Source organism: Cydia pomonella, chromosome 3, assembly GCF_033807575.1.
Source record: "Cydia pomonella isolate Wapato2018A chromosome 3, ilCydPomo1, whole genome shotgun sequence".
NCBI classification, from domain to species: domain Eukaryota; kingdom Metazoa; phylum Arthropoda; class Insecta; order Lepidoptera; family Tortricidae; genus Cydia; species Cydia pomonella.
In genome coordinates this window covers 11705684-11721162 of record NC_084705.1, presented here as the reverse complement: position 1 = coordinate 11721162, position 15479 = coordinate 11705684, and the positions used below count along the sequence as shown (strand labels likewise).

Below are 15479 nucleotides of genomic sequence, written 5' to 3'. Positions count from 1 at the left end.
TAAAGAGTTGACTTCCCATGGAAAATTATAATTACTTAATTTATTTAAATACATACAGCCCTTTTCTACTGATAAGTTGGGTGTATTTCAGTATATATAGTAATGTATAATCCCATCGATAAGATAAGGCGACATCGGACTGGAGCAATGATACTATGCTACTGTCCAAACCGGACAATTTCATACGGTTAGCTACCGCTGGGTGCATCTGCGTACTAATTTATACTACACCATCTGAAGCTACTCCCCTAGCTTCAGATCGTGTAGTATAAATTATGTGAGATGATTTTTTGGGCTCGGGCTTTAATCTGATAAACAAAAGCGTGCGTTTCTTTTATCTGGAGCCGTCATGGGCGCGTGCCAGAACAAAAATGTTCTTTTTCTCAAACTTGCTATGAAATGATGACATGACTTACGTCAAATTAGGTCCGGAAATACTACATATCAGGTGCGATGAGTGAAGATGATATGTAAAGGAATTTCATACTGCCTTACACACCTAGGACTGTAAAGCAACCTTCTTTTGTTTTAACGTCAAATTGTGACAACGTCTAGGCATTCAACCATCAACAAATATACAGTGCATATTCGTTGCTAAGCAACGGCGTATCGCGCAGGCGCGCGGACTTACGCTCTTAGGGCACCGCTGGTAGAGTGAAGAGCCGAGTAGTTCGCCAAACAAATTGACTACATTTTTTGTTTTAGTTGCAAGTTTGAGAAAAGCACTATACAAATATTGGCGAGAAACGGGGTTGCCGGCCGCGTATCTCTATCCGCGTGTCTATATCTACTTGGCCTGCAACCCTATGTTTCCTGGCCTCTATAGTAATGTACTATTGAAGCAACCATCGTGATAGCAACGCGTGATAGCGTTATCCTTATTCTTTGATTGATATGTGTTAAATATGGAAAAGAGGTGCCATCTATTAGATTAGATCATAGGCCAGAGGTATAGCGGCATCGTTTCGAGCGATGGCGCCATAACCTTTGTCCTATGCCCGGTAAGATGGCGCCACTTTTTGATATTTAACAAATTTAATACATATCAGTGAAAAAATAAACTTCAAACTCATATGTCGAAAGACGGCAGTAAATTTACTGTGGCTACAAAGTTTTCTTTGATAATCCACCTCTATTTCAAATTCTCTTTCGTATTAAGGTTCAAATTTATGTAAGAGCTTATTCTGAGATATCAAATAAATATTAGGGTATTGTAGGACGATCGGTCGGCTATAGGTGGTCTGGCAGGGAACAGAATGAGCTGTTATATTACTTTGAACCACACACGGTGTTTTTAAAATCCGTTAATTTCAAGGGTGCATTCCTGAGCTTAAATTAAGTAACTTTCTCAAAGAATTTTAATAAAAAAACTTTCATGAGACACATACTTTTATACGTGAGTGACCCGTTTTAATATATTCAATATTTCTCAATCAAACGAGTATTCTAATTAACAAATTTTGAAGACAGTCAATGATTTGTTTTTATAGTAGGCCCCTACGAGTGTTTACAAACAAGCTCCATTGATTAGTGGTTAGTATGAGTTTTTGTATTTGCTGTTAAACGCAAGTACTATCTCGGACGATCGACAGCCATACCCCAAAGTTAACGAAGTTGAACAAAAAACCCTTCTATAAGTAGGACGTTATAATCGCTTTTTAAAAGGTTTTGTTCCCGTTTAGTCAGTAGCAGTAGCATTGTAACCAGTAGTAAAGGACCAAAAATCACCTCAGAAAATTCATAAATAGAGTTAAATTATTATGATTGATATTTAAGAATACATTTGTATTAATAGAGACCAAGCCTCTAGGTCACAGGACAACGTTACGTGCGTACATTTAAATATCGAATATAACAAAAATAACTAGGACAGTAGACGTATTGGATTGTTATAGAACCTCTACTGTTATAGTACCTAACCTTTGAGCAATTGAGGAAGAATTGGAGAACGGTAGACATCAAAACTGTACTAAACGACATAAAATAAAATATTTAATTTCCTAAAAGACAGGTAAACCTATAAGTCCTATAACCTACAATATATAAATGGGATATGAAATAAAACAAATATGTAAATAGTCATATACAGTTATAATATATATATATAATAGATATATACAAAACTACCTAACCGCACACATCTTTATGATTAAGTTCCGTCCGAAAGCCACAACTTTTTTAAATTTGCTTTATATTTTTCCTGTAAAATTTATAGTAATGTTAATATGATGTCAAAATTTAATTTTTCGTTGTTAAACTTATATTGAGATAATGGTGGTGGGGGGGAGGGCTTACATATTCTTTCATTTTTTTTTTTTCAGTATGAATAATAAAATAAAAAATGTTTTGGAATGTACAATTTGAGTTCTTTCAAATGATAACCCACTTTCCCTAGTAACTAGACTTTGAAATTTTGCCCCCTCGTCATATTGGGCGTTTTCCATAGTTAATAAAAATAATACTTTTTCAAATAAGTTAACCCGGAAAGGTTAGCGTTATTCGTATAACTACGAGTATTCCAAATTTCAAATCGATAGCTTAAGTGGTTCTCGCTCGAGATATTTAGCTTTGTGACAGACAGACAGACGGACGGACGGGCAAAGTCGCACCACACAGTTCAGGAACCCTAAAAATATTCTATGCGTTTGGCGTTTGTTGATGTACTATTGTCATCTTGGCCCCATGTGCAATGTTAATAATTTTCTTTACATTTAAGGCATGTGAAGGGGACGGCGGGGGAGCGACTCTGCGGAGGATTGCAGTGTGGGCCCAAGAGCCTCTACATCGACTGACGTGGCTTGCTAATATTGCCCATACTGCTTACCACAAAAAAGGTATATATCAACCAAATTTTATCTACATCATACCAAACACAAACTATGTAGGTACAGATGTGAATAATCCGTTCCCTTGGTGTTTTCTCAGAAACATTCGTATTTGTCATGCTCAGGGCCCGTACCTTTCATGCCGTTGACAGAAAAATGTCGTCACGCTACATAGAGTTGATTCCAATTAGTATTTTCGTAATAATTAATCATTTATCAACCTCTTTAGGTAAGTTATACATATACTTGACAATCAGTACAGAAACGTCTAACTGACATTCATATTATTGTCACTCAAATAAATAATAGATTATTAATTTATTAAGTAATACATATTTTTTATTTTTAACAGCGTAACAAGCTTTTATTCTCGTAACAAGTATTTATTTTGATACCCGTCAATAAGTAAGTTATCTAAATTTGTAGTATTGTAATACAACTCCCTGTATGTTAAATTACGTCATTTTTGCGTCAACGGCATGAAAAGTACTGGCCTTGGCTCATGCTACTTCAGTCAGTCTCAGTACAAAAAGTACTTAGGCTTACTGAAGTGGAATGAAAAATACGATGGTAAGGGAACGGATTATTCACTACATCTACTTGTAAATACATTCCTATGATGTAGTCGTCTTGAAAGTAGCAACTCTTTATATGGCCAAAACGATAAAGTACTATGAAATTCGAACGCAAAATACAACTATATATTGTCTTACCTCTAGTATGCTCCATGGTTCACATCTACTGGTTCGAAATGTTAAGTGTAGCGTTTCATAAATAACACTCCGGTGGTATCCGGTGAGCGCTCCCAACAATGAATTTTTGTAAGTTATTATTAGTATTTTATACAATCGTGATATAATAGAGAGCTTTTCAGTCGAGTACCGTGTTTAGGCAATGCTGAGTTGCCTAAGTAAGGTACGAGATTGAAAAGCTTGTATAATCATCTCTATTACATACAATACTTTTTCTAGGAGTCGTCTAAAATAATATTTTTTTTACTATAAAACCTAAATAATTAATGAAAATTGGTAAATATTTCAGTAGACAAAAATGTAGTACAAAATACATAAACGCGCGACCCTGCGCCCCGCGCCCGTTTAGTCTTTTCTACGGGAACGCGGCGGCACGTGATTGGTAATTTTTTTATAGTTGACCGCAGTGTATCGAAATAAATCTTATGGTTGAGTTGGGAGCAAAAATGAAACCAAAGATGAATTATTCAAACGAAAACAAAGACCTGTTAATTAAAAAGTGCTATTACTCTATTGATGATTTTTTGAATGATACAACCTTATCCAATTAAAAAATAATGTCAATATTAATAAAATGTAAATCATATTTTCTTATATACCCAATAGATAAATTAAGATTTTACAAATTATAAGATATAAATGGAATTTTTAATTATTATATATAAAATTATTTTATTGTTGATGTTTAATTTCACTAACTACTTTGTTAGTCAAAATGAAAAACATTTTTAATAATTTTTAAAATGTCATATATTTTTCCACTACAAAGACGTGTCATATTGCATATATAATATATATAGAAATAGTTTAAATGTTAAATATATAAATTTCATGTTTTAGTAATTAGTTTTAGTTATTAGTACATTACTATAGAGGCCGGGAAACGTAGGGTTGCAGGCCAAGTAGATATATACTCTACCAGCGGTGCCTTACGCGTGTAAGTCCGCGCGCCGGTGCGATGGGCCACCGCCGTTGCTAAGCAACGAATATGCACAACAGATCACCGTACCGTACCTATATTTTTTGATGGTTGAATGCCAAGACGTTGTGTCACAATTTGACGTTAAAAAACAAAAGAAGGTTGCTTTACAGTCCTAGGTGTGTAAGGCAGTATGAAATTCCTTTACATATCATCTTCACTCATCGCATCTGATATGTAATATTTCCGGACCTAATTTGACGTAAGTCATGTCATCATTTCATAGCAAGTTTGAGAAAAAGTATATTGCCATATACCCTAACAGGCTTCATATGAACACTAGCTGTAAAATGCTCTTTGTAACACATGATTATAAATGCAATAAATGAATTATGAATTATTTGCCCATACATGAAAAGTACGCAATTATAGTTTGGTATACGAAATCTTAATTCAACCATTACAGTTATAAACAATAGTAAGGTCAGCAACGTGCGTGTAACTTAACTCCATTAGAATTACAAGCGCCCATAGACTGCGATGGCTGCTTGACATACGCACGCTTGTTTGTCACCGTCGTGATGTAAGAACAAGATCATTTTTCAAATGCAGAAAAAATGATTTGATTGATTGATTGAGAAAATTAGTGTATAATTGTTATCTGCAGGTGGTGAGCTGGCCTCCTGCGTACACCGCTTCGTGAGGCACGGAGACGAAAGGGTAGTGGTCCTGGCGCGGCGACTGCTGACTGCGCTTACTTATCCTCTGCTGCTGATGCTCACTAGATGGCTCTTACATGGTAATTTTCTTTATTAAATTAGGTAGAGTTAGACCAAGATAACTCTGCAACGAATTTGACAGCATAGACTGTGCATTGTGCAAGTGTTATTTATACGACATAATTTCATAGAAGTTTGACGTTTAAAATAACACTTATCAAAACCGAGTGCCTCGAGGGATTGTTCGGATGAATTAATCCCTACCGTTTCTTTCCGCCATCACTCTATGGGAAAACCTTTCCATCTTTACTACTTAGATCAGCTGTACTCAACCTGCAGCCCGCCGGGTTTTTATCATAAAAAATAAACAAACTATGGAATGAACTGCCGCCCGGCGTATTTCCGGACCGATACGAAATTCAAACCTTCAATAAAGAACGTACGAACGTATCTTAAAAGCCGGCTGCGGACATGTAACAGTTTTAACTCCTCTGGTGTTGCGGGTGTCTGTTTATGTCCGTCGTCCGTTTGTTTGCCTCCTCCTGCTTACGATTATAATAAGTCTAAGTCTAGATGTATGTTTTCTAAAGTTGTTTGTTATAATTTTCAACGTAAGTTTATTTCAGGCGAAATTGACGATCCCTTCAATGAATTCTTCATCGAAAGCAGAAGCGGCGTAGAGATAGAAAGAATGTGGCATGACAAATACAGAGTCAGGTGAGTTTCCTCGATTAAACTAATTCTTAGTTATTAGTTCCCGAAAATTGAGAATACTAAAGCTAATTGCTGGTTGTGAATTATATCTGCCAAAATTGCCCCCCCCCCCCCCCCACATAGTTTTAGTCTGTACTAAAACTCTAGTTCCAACAATGTCGAAGAAAAAAGACACATTGAAACCTATGTATGGCCTATTAAGTAACAAGCCTGTTACAGGGAATGGATGATGCCATCATTCATATCCAAGGAGCAGGCGGCGCAGATCCTGGCCACGGGCAAGAGCGTGGTGTTCATGCGCGAGGCGTGCCCCAAGGGGTCCACAGACCCCAGCGACCATGCGGACTGCTTGGAGGCCTTGTTGAAACATACCACTGGTTAGTACATTTTTGCTAGGTTTACAAAACCAGTCCAGTTACCGCTGCAAGTACAAGCTCCCTTAGGCTTGTCGCATCACATTTCTAGTCTACTTAGACCTTACAAAACATATTATTTGTTATAAGACTCGCGAGATTTTGGGGTCTAGTTACCGCTATTAAGCGCAGATCTTGTCCCATGAACGGGAGGATTATTGGATTTCTAGAGTTAATCATAGCGAGAATGACATTATGTACGAAGCCATAAAGTGGGAAAAATATACTGTCTCGGGCGGGGCTCTAATTCGTGACTTAGCTCTTAGGATCACTAACCCATCGCTCTGCCAACTGAGCTACCGAAACTTCACTCGAGGACAGCGAATATTTCCATCATAATGCGCCTTAGTTTTAAAAGTCTTAAACGGCTACGAAAGTTCCGAGTCATATTGGGAACTCTCCGTGCCTCTAAATTAATTTTGTAGTAAGCAGACGCATCTGCAAACCCCCAACACTCGCCCAAGACAGTGAATTTTTCAATTTATAATTTATTTCTAAGCTTTATATTTGTTACAGAACAATTTATTATCGTACACATACGTGAGATTTAATCGGAACCAGAATGAAAGAAATAATCGTTCGTCAATCTGACCGATAACTCAGTTTTCCCTTCCATATGGCCGATATGGTTCAGATCGTATTAAATTCCTAAGCCCCCGAATTATTACCACGACTATCGTGCTCAAACTAGGTTCGCTCGTATTACGTTTCTCACGTGCATGTTAATTGATATCTGTTCCCAGAATCGGATTCCACGGTACCCTGGTGGGAAGCGGAAGGCTTCCGGTCGTCGGTGGCGGCGGCGCACTCGGCCGTGTCGCTGCGGCTGCTGGACGCGCTCACCGCGCACCACCACATCGTGGACCACCTGGTGGCGCACCGCCGCTACCTGCTGTTCTCGCAGGGCGACTTCGTGCACCATCTCATGACGCTGTTGAAGTGAGTATTGACTTACTGCCACGGCTTCGAGACCACAAGCCCTCTGTACGTTACATTGGTACAAAACAGTCAATTAGTTGAATACGATCACATTTTGTGTGTTTTGTTTATAAAATATTAGATTAGGATAAATCTTAGTTAGTGGTTATCCCTAAACATATTAAAAGAATCAGGATATATCAGTGTCAAAACTGCCGTTTTTGTTTACAGAAACGTCACTTTTGACACTGACATATCGTATATTTAGCAAATGTTTGACGTATTTTAAAGTCCGAATCAGGCCGACCGGGTCGGTATTAAAACAATTGTCAATAAAATGAACACCATCCGTAAACGTTACGTGTTACAACTAGGGATGTCACGAATATTCGAATTCGTATATACGAAAATTCGCATCATTTTAAACATTCGCATTGAATGAAGCGAATGTTTTGCGAATGCGAATGTTGACTCGCGTATGGGCACTGCGCGCAAACTGTTTCAAGTATTGCATTGTATTCAGTAGACAGCATTTCTCAACACTTTATAACATCCCGTTTTAAGGTGACACATGTTTTATGTACCTACTAGCGCATTGTTTTCTAATTAGAAATGATAATAACAACTACATATTGCATAACATTCGTATTCACATTTGGGCATTCGCATCCTGGACATCCGGATTCGTATTCGCAAATGTGTAGAATGCGACATTCGTGAAATCCCTGGTTACACAACAAGATAATGACTACTAATCTGGCTGCTATTATGATCATACTATTTTTGGTAAAGAATAAACATGAATTTGTTGTGATTCAGGGACGAGCTAAACAAGCCTGCGACGTCTCTGTTCGTCCACAACCTCACTTGCACGCTGGAGGCCGCCGTGCGCGCCACTTCTGCTCAGTACGAACCCCCGCATGTGTTAGAGAGTTTACAGGTCAACTTGTATCACAACGGTAATTACGTAATACATACTCTGTAGCATACAATTTATGTAGGTTTCTTTAACTTTGGCCGCTAATAGTGGCATTTTACAATTTATATAATACATGGAAATAAAGCAAATCTCGAATGTGCTTTTTCGGCCGTTTAGATTTTTTTAGTAGAAGTATTACGTAGGTACAGTGAGCTGCGAAATTGCATGGAGAAATTATTAATGAATTTATTTATAAAGTCGCCATGAACTTTTACGGTTTGTACATATCTCATACTGACTATTTTCTGTGGATTAGAATTTTAAGCAACTTAATACCAGACATGATATACTGGGTGTCATTTTTTAGGATATGTACGCGATTGTAGTCATTGTTATGACTAACTTTTACTATAGCAGCAACTCTTTGTCGAATTGAATTTTAGTATGGAACTCCTAATAATTTTTGGCGATGTCAAGGTTGCTCTCATAACAAGCTCAGTATAATTACTTAACTTATCATCTAAAAAATTAACCTCGTACATACTTTACTGTTTAGCATATCGTACAAAATGAGAGCGTAACCTCGATTGTATGGAAGCATTCATGTTTTTGTGACTCTTAGGAAAGAATACACGCTTTTCTTTTATTATGACGAACGCTTACTCTGAATAGTTACAATGAAAATACACGGATAATATCACCAGGGGACGGTCGCGACGAATGCGGCTGGGACGTGTTCGCGCTGCAGTACCACGTGTCGGGCCCGCTCGGCACGCTGTTCCCGCCCTCGTGCGCGGCGCGGTACCGCGCGCTGTTCAGCCAGCTGTGGCGCGTCAAGCGCATAGAGCAGAGCCTCTACGACGCGTGGCTCGACCACGCCATACTGCAGAAGAAATTAAAGCATATGCCAGGCGAGTTTCTTATTAATATCAATTCAGTTCAAAGGACTTCTGTGTACAAATCCAATTGTCGGATCCGCTCAGCGAGTTGTTCTCCCATCGTGCGCGCCGCGGTACTGTGGCGCGACAAACGAATAGAGAAGAACCTCTACGACGCGTGGCTTGACTAAACTATACTTCAGAAGAAATAGAAACATATGCCTAGTATGTTTTACCAATTTCAGTTCAGAGAATTCTGTGTAGATATAAATGATCTAGAATACTATATGCTACTGCACGGTTTTTATCCGACTGTGATGCATTAAAAGCTATGAATAGAAACATATGCCCCATCCATAGTCCTTGCTATTAATTGCCTAGGTATCACTTCTGACGCAGTAAATAATTTTTACCTAATGTTGATGTCTGTAAGCATTGAGTAGGGCCATTAAAACGCGTGGTTCAATCATTTAAAAAAATATAGCATATTGTTTGTATATATATAGATGGATTTTATTTTTGGGTCAGTAAGGACAGCTACCAGATCCCGTGCTGCTACGCGATAACGGTCTTAGAGGACCTTCCCTCGATTTCAAATTAATGAAGATAGGCGTTTATAGATTTTGGAAAAAATTATGCCAATCGATCCAATCCCTATCAATGATCAAAAGCTTATATGGAACAAAAAAAAACAGCTATAAAAGCCACAAATCGAGGAAAGTTTTCCCATACAGCAGCACACTTGAATGATAAAATTAAATCCTCAGAAAACAAGGCCAAGGCAGTCTGGAAAATAATAAATACTGAGCCTGGCCAACGAAATAAAAGCGAATCTGTAATTTCCTTGAAGATTGAAGAATTTAACAACTTATTTTCTAAATTCCCTAGAGAAACGACTAGATGTCTTGCATCCTCGTCCCTAGTAGCTGAATCGCAGTCAAAATGTACAAATAAATAATATCAGTAATTTTCATTTTCAGCATGTTTCTCCTTTTGATATCTTGAGGTCTTTTAAAATAAACAACTTATGGGCGTGTCTATCAAGATATTGGAAACTATTCTGGATGTCGTGGCACCCACTCTAGCTTGTATTTTTGGTACAATGGTGTTTTTCCGAACTTGATGAACTTACTTGTTGGTGGTAAAGTAGTTCCCATTTTTAAATCAGGCCATAGAGATAATCTTTCTGATTATCGTCCTGTTTCTGTGCTACTGTCGTTTAGCAAATAATGCTAACGCAGTTGATTTCTCAGTTTAATTTGAACAAAATTATGCACGCACAGCAGTTTGATTTCACGAAAAGCAGGTCCACTGCTGATGCTGGTATGCTGACCCCATGGCAGGAGTCATATGATGCAATTGGCGTATTTTGCGACCTATCTAAAGCTTTTGATTGTGTAGACCACGGTACTCTAATAAGCAAACTTATTGTTAAGGTATTAAAGGACTTGCATTCAATCATATTAAATCATATCTAAAACAGAGAAATCAAAAGGTAGCAATAATTGAGTAATTTCGTCCGAAATAGCAGTGAAGATGGGAGTACCCCAAGGATTTATTTTAGGCCCACTTTTATTTCTTGTGTTTGTCAATGATCTGCCATATACATATGATAAGCCGAAGATCAAGCATTGTTATGTTTGCTGATGATACTTCTTTATTGTTCAAAGTTATAAGGAACGATACCTACTGAGCTTGTTGAACCAAAGAATATCCTATCCATGATATCCGACTGGTTTGCCGCCAATAATCTAGTACTGAATCCGAGTAAAACGAAATGTATACGGTTCTTACTATCAATCTTATCAATTGAAAATGTAGTCTCTAATATTAAATTCTAGGAATAACATTAGACTCCAAATTACAATGGGGCTCTCATGTAACTTCTTGAACTAACAGGTTGAGCTGCGTTTCCACTGTTTCCAGTAACTGGAACCCTACACTGAGCATGGCCCGACATGCTTTTGGCCGGTTTTTTATATTTGGTCAGCAGGTGACTAAGATTGCTTATTCAGAAAAAAATGAGTTATGATGAACAATTACGCAAAAACGACGTTTTCTTCAATCGTCTATTGTGGTATGACTATACCAATTTTCAAAACTACACGAATTATTGAGCTATTTCAACCAGGTATGGTTACAGCTGATCTATAAAGGTTAACTCTCTGCGCAGAGGTGTGGGGTCTGATGCGGCGCGTATCGTGCTTGCGGGCCGAGGCGCTGCGACTGTGCGGCGCGCTGCAAGAAGCCAGCGGAGTGGCCGTGGAGCCCGCGTGGTGCGCGCTGCTGAGCGCCGCCGCCGACCGCCAGCCGCTCGACGCGCTGCTCGCGCTGCACCGCGCCGCGCTCGAGCGCCACGCCGTGCACGCCATGATACACCACACCACGCAGGTACACGCTGACATGACGGACCGCCAGCCGCTCGACGCGCTGCTCGCGCTGCACCGCGCCGCGCTCGAGCGCCACGCCGTGCACGCCATGATACACCACACCACGCAGGTACACGCTGACATGACGGACCGCCAGCCGCTCGACGCGCTGCTCGCGCTGCACCGCGCCGCGCTCGAGCGCCACGCCGTGCACGCCATGATACACCACACCACGCAGGTACACGCTGACATGACGGACCGCCAGCCGCTCGACGCGCTGCTCGCGCTGCACCGCGCCGCGCTCGAGCGCCACGCCGTGCACGCCATGATACACCACACCACGCAGGTACACGCTGACATGACGGACCGCCAGCCGCTCGACGCGCTGCTCGCGCTGCACCGCGCCGCGCTCGAGCGCCACGCCGTGCACGCCATGATACACCACACCACGCAGGTACACGCTGGCATGACGGACCGCCAGCCGCTCGACGCGCTGCTCGCGCTGCACCGCGCCGCGCTCGAGCGCCACGCCGTGCACGCCATGATACACCACACCACGCAGGTACACGCTGACATGACGGACCGCCAGCCGCTCGACGCGCTGCTCGCGCTGCACCGCGCCGCGCTCGAGCGCCACGCCGTGCACGCCATGATACACCACACCACGCAGGTACACGCTGACATGACGGACCGCCAGCCGCTCGACGCGCTGCTCGCGCTGCACCGCGCCGCGCTCGAGCGCCACGCCGTGCACGCCATGATACACCACACCACGCAGGTACACGCTGACATGACGGACCGCCAGCCGCTCGACGCGCTGCTCGCGCTGCACCGCGCCGCGCTCGAGCGCCACGCCGTGCACGCCATGATACACCACACCACGCAGGTACACGCTGGCATGACGGACCGCCAGCCGCTCGACGCGCTGCTCGCGCTGCACCGCGCCGCGCTCGAGCGCCACGCCGTGCACGCCATGATACACCACACCACGCAGGTACACGCTGACATGACGGACCGCCAGCCGCTCGACGCGCTGCTCGCGCTGCACCGCGCCGCGCTCGAGCGCCACGCCGTGCACGCCATGATACACCACACCACGCAGGTACACGCTGGCATGACGGACCGCCAGCCGCTCGACGCGCTGCTCGCGCTGCACCGCGCCGCGCTCGAGCGCCACGCCGTGCACGCCATGATACACCACACCACGCAGGTACACGCTGACATGACGGACCGCCAGCCGCTCGACGCGCTGCTCGCGCTGCACCGCGCCGCGCTCGAGCGCCACGCCGTGCACGCCATGATACACCACACCACGCAGGTACACGCTGACATGACGGACCGCCAGCCGCTCGACGCGCTGCTCGCGCTGCACCGCGCCGCGCTCGAGCGCCACGCCGTGCACGCCATGATACACCACACCACGCAGGTACACGCTGACATGACGGACCGCCAGCCGCTCGACGCGCTGCTCGCGCTGCACCGCGCCGCGCTCGAGCGCCACGCCGTGCACGCCATGATACACCACACCACGCAGGTACACGCTGACATGACGGACCGCCAGCCGCTCGACGCGCTGCTCGCGCTGCACCGCGCCGCGCTCGAGCGCCACGCCGTGCACGCCATGATACACCACACCACGCAGGTACACGCTGACATGACGGACCGCCAGCCGCTCGACGCGCTGCTCGCGCTGCACCGCGCCGCGCTCGAGCGCCACGCCGTGCACGCCATGATACACCACACCACGCAGGTACACGCTGACATGACGGACCGCCAGCCGCTCGACGCGCTGCTCGCGCTGCACCGCGCCGCGCTCGAGCGCCACGCCGTGCACGCCATGATACACCACACCACGCAGGTACACGCTGGCATGACGGACCGCCAGCCGCTCGACGCGCTGCTCGCGCTGCACCGCGCCGCGCTCGAGCGCCACGCCGTGCACGCCATGATACACCACACCACGCAGGTACACGCTGACATGACGGACCGCCAGCCGCTCGACGCGCTGCTCGCGCTGCACCGCGCCGCGCTCGAGCGCCACGCCGTGCACGCCATGATACACCACACCACGCAGGTACACGCTGACATGACGGACCGCCAGCCGCTCGACGCGCTGCTCGCGCTGCACCGCGCCGCGCTCGAGCGCCACGCCGTGCACGCCATGATACACCACACCACGCAGGTACACGCTGACATGACGGACCGCCAGCCGCTCGACGCGCTGCTCGCGCTGCACCGCGCCGCGCTCGAGCGCCACGCCGTGCACGCCATGATACACCACACCACGCAGGTACACGCTGACATGACGGACCGCCAGCCGCTCGACGCGCTGCTCGCGCTGCACCGCGCCGCGCTCGAGCGCCACGCCGTGCACGCCATGATACACCACACCACGCAGGTACACGCTGACATGACGGACCGCCAGCCGCTCGACGCGCTGCTCGCGCTGCACCGCGCCGCGCTCGAGCGCCACGCCGTGCACGCCATGATACACCACACCACGCAGGTACACGCTGACATGACGGACCGCCAGCCGCTCGACGCGCTGCTCGCGCTGCACCGCGCCGCGCTCGAGCGCCACGCCGTGCACGCCATGATACACCACACCACGCAGGTACACGCTGGCATGACGGACCGCCAGCCGCTCGACGCGCTGCTCGCGCTGCACCGCGCCGCGCTCGAGCGCCACGCCGTGCACGCCATGATACACCACACCACGCAGGTACACGCTGACATGACGGACCGCCAGCCGCTCGACGCGCTGCTCGCGCTGCACCGCGCCGCGCTCGAGCGCCACGCCGTGCACGCCATGATACACCACACCACGCAGGTACACGCAGACATGACTCGCACAATCAATATTTTTTACGAGTATTTTACTTCGGTGGCAAACTAGGATGCGACCCGCCTGATAGTACGCGTCACCGTAGTCTATGAACTAAGCTATAACTTCAAAGGTGTTTAATACGTTTAACCTACTGTTTCAAACTTGTAAACTCCTTTTTTTAAAAGCCGATGACGGCAGAGCATTCCATAGACGAAGCGTCCGCGGAAGAAAAGACACCGCAAAAATGACGTGTTCTTCAAATTCGATCACTTCACCTAACTAAATTAGAATATTAATCATAATTTTAAAATTGTTATTTTGTTCACAGGAGCTGCAATCCTACCTAGGAAACGTGCTAACTGAAACTCTAGCGTTACGGAGGTTCGAAGCTAAATTAAATGCTGGTATTAACGCGGAACTCGACCGGAGGGACCGAATAGAACAAGTGAAAGCCGAAAGGGTAGCGAGAGGTTAGTTCACTACTCTTCTGTTTTTTTTTAAATGATATATGAGGCAAACGAGCTGACGGATCTCCTGATGGTGAGCAATTACCGCTGCTCAGGGACACCCGCAACACTAGAGGGGTTGTAAAAGCGTTGTCGACCTTTAAGTACCTTCAAGGTTGCCTGAACGTGTTTCTCGTGATGAGAAGCCACTCCGCTCCGAGAAAGGATTCACTCAGGCGTCGATGGAGAGGAGGCCGCGCAAGGCGCCTCGCAAGAGCCAGTGTGGCACTGCAGAGCCGGACATTGCTTCTGGCCTGAGGGCTGCCACAGCGAATACGGCGCTATATGTATCATATCATATCTATATGTGTTTCGTGGGAATCTGCCGAATCCCGCACCGGAACTGGTGGCGCAACAGAAAACTGCGTCGCCAAAATGATTTTTAGATTTTAAGGTTTTTATTATTGTATGTATGTTAGTTTCTAAGGTATATATGCCCGGCCTTAGTTGCCTGAAAATATTATTTTTTTATAAGGTGGATTAGATTACTACCACCACATTGACTACGAACCAAATGTAATCGTGCTGAAATAATGACAAGTAGAAACATTAATCAGATATTGCTTACGTGTTAAATTATTGTTTTAGGTGAATTCGCTATCACAGCAGCAGAAGAAGCCAAGGATAAAGAAGAAAGGAAGGCGTTCCACCAGTTTTTGACAAGTCGAAAAGCCGATCTGAATGTCTGGGCTCGCACATATAGGTAAAGAGGACTTACAA

General features: G+C 44.8%; 1 protein-coding gene across 1 annotated transcript in view; it reads left to right on the top strand.

Moving 5' to 3' along the window:
• The window catches only part of LOC133516090 (gamma-tubulin complex component 3 homolog), a 28897-nt gene that overhangs the window by 11480 nt on the left and 1938 nt on the right, over positions 1-15479 (top strand). Inside the window, exons 7-16 of the mRNA XM_061848802.1 lie at positions 2717-2834; positions 5164-5295; positions 5842-5932; positions 6149-6306; positions 7086-7281; positions 8080-8219; positions 8884-9090; positions 11231-11448; positions 14582-14723; positions 15348-15462. Of these exons, the coding sequence (XP_061704786.1) occupies positions 2717-2834; positions 5164-5295; positions 5842-5932; positions 6149-6306; positions 7086-7281; positions 8080-8219; positions 8884-9090; positions 11231-11448; positions 14582-14723; positions 15348-15462 (1517 nt within the window). The remainder of the gene's footprint in view (positions 1-2716; positions 2835-5163; positions 5296-5841; positions 5933-6148; positions 6307-7085; positions 7282-8079; positions 8220-8883; positions 9091-11230; positions 11449-14581; positions 14724-15347; positions 15463-15479) is intronic.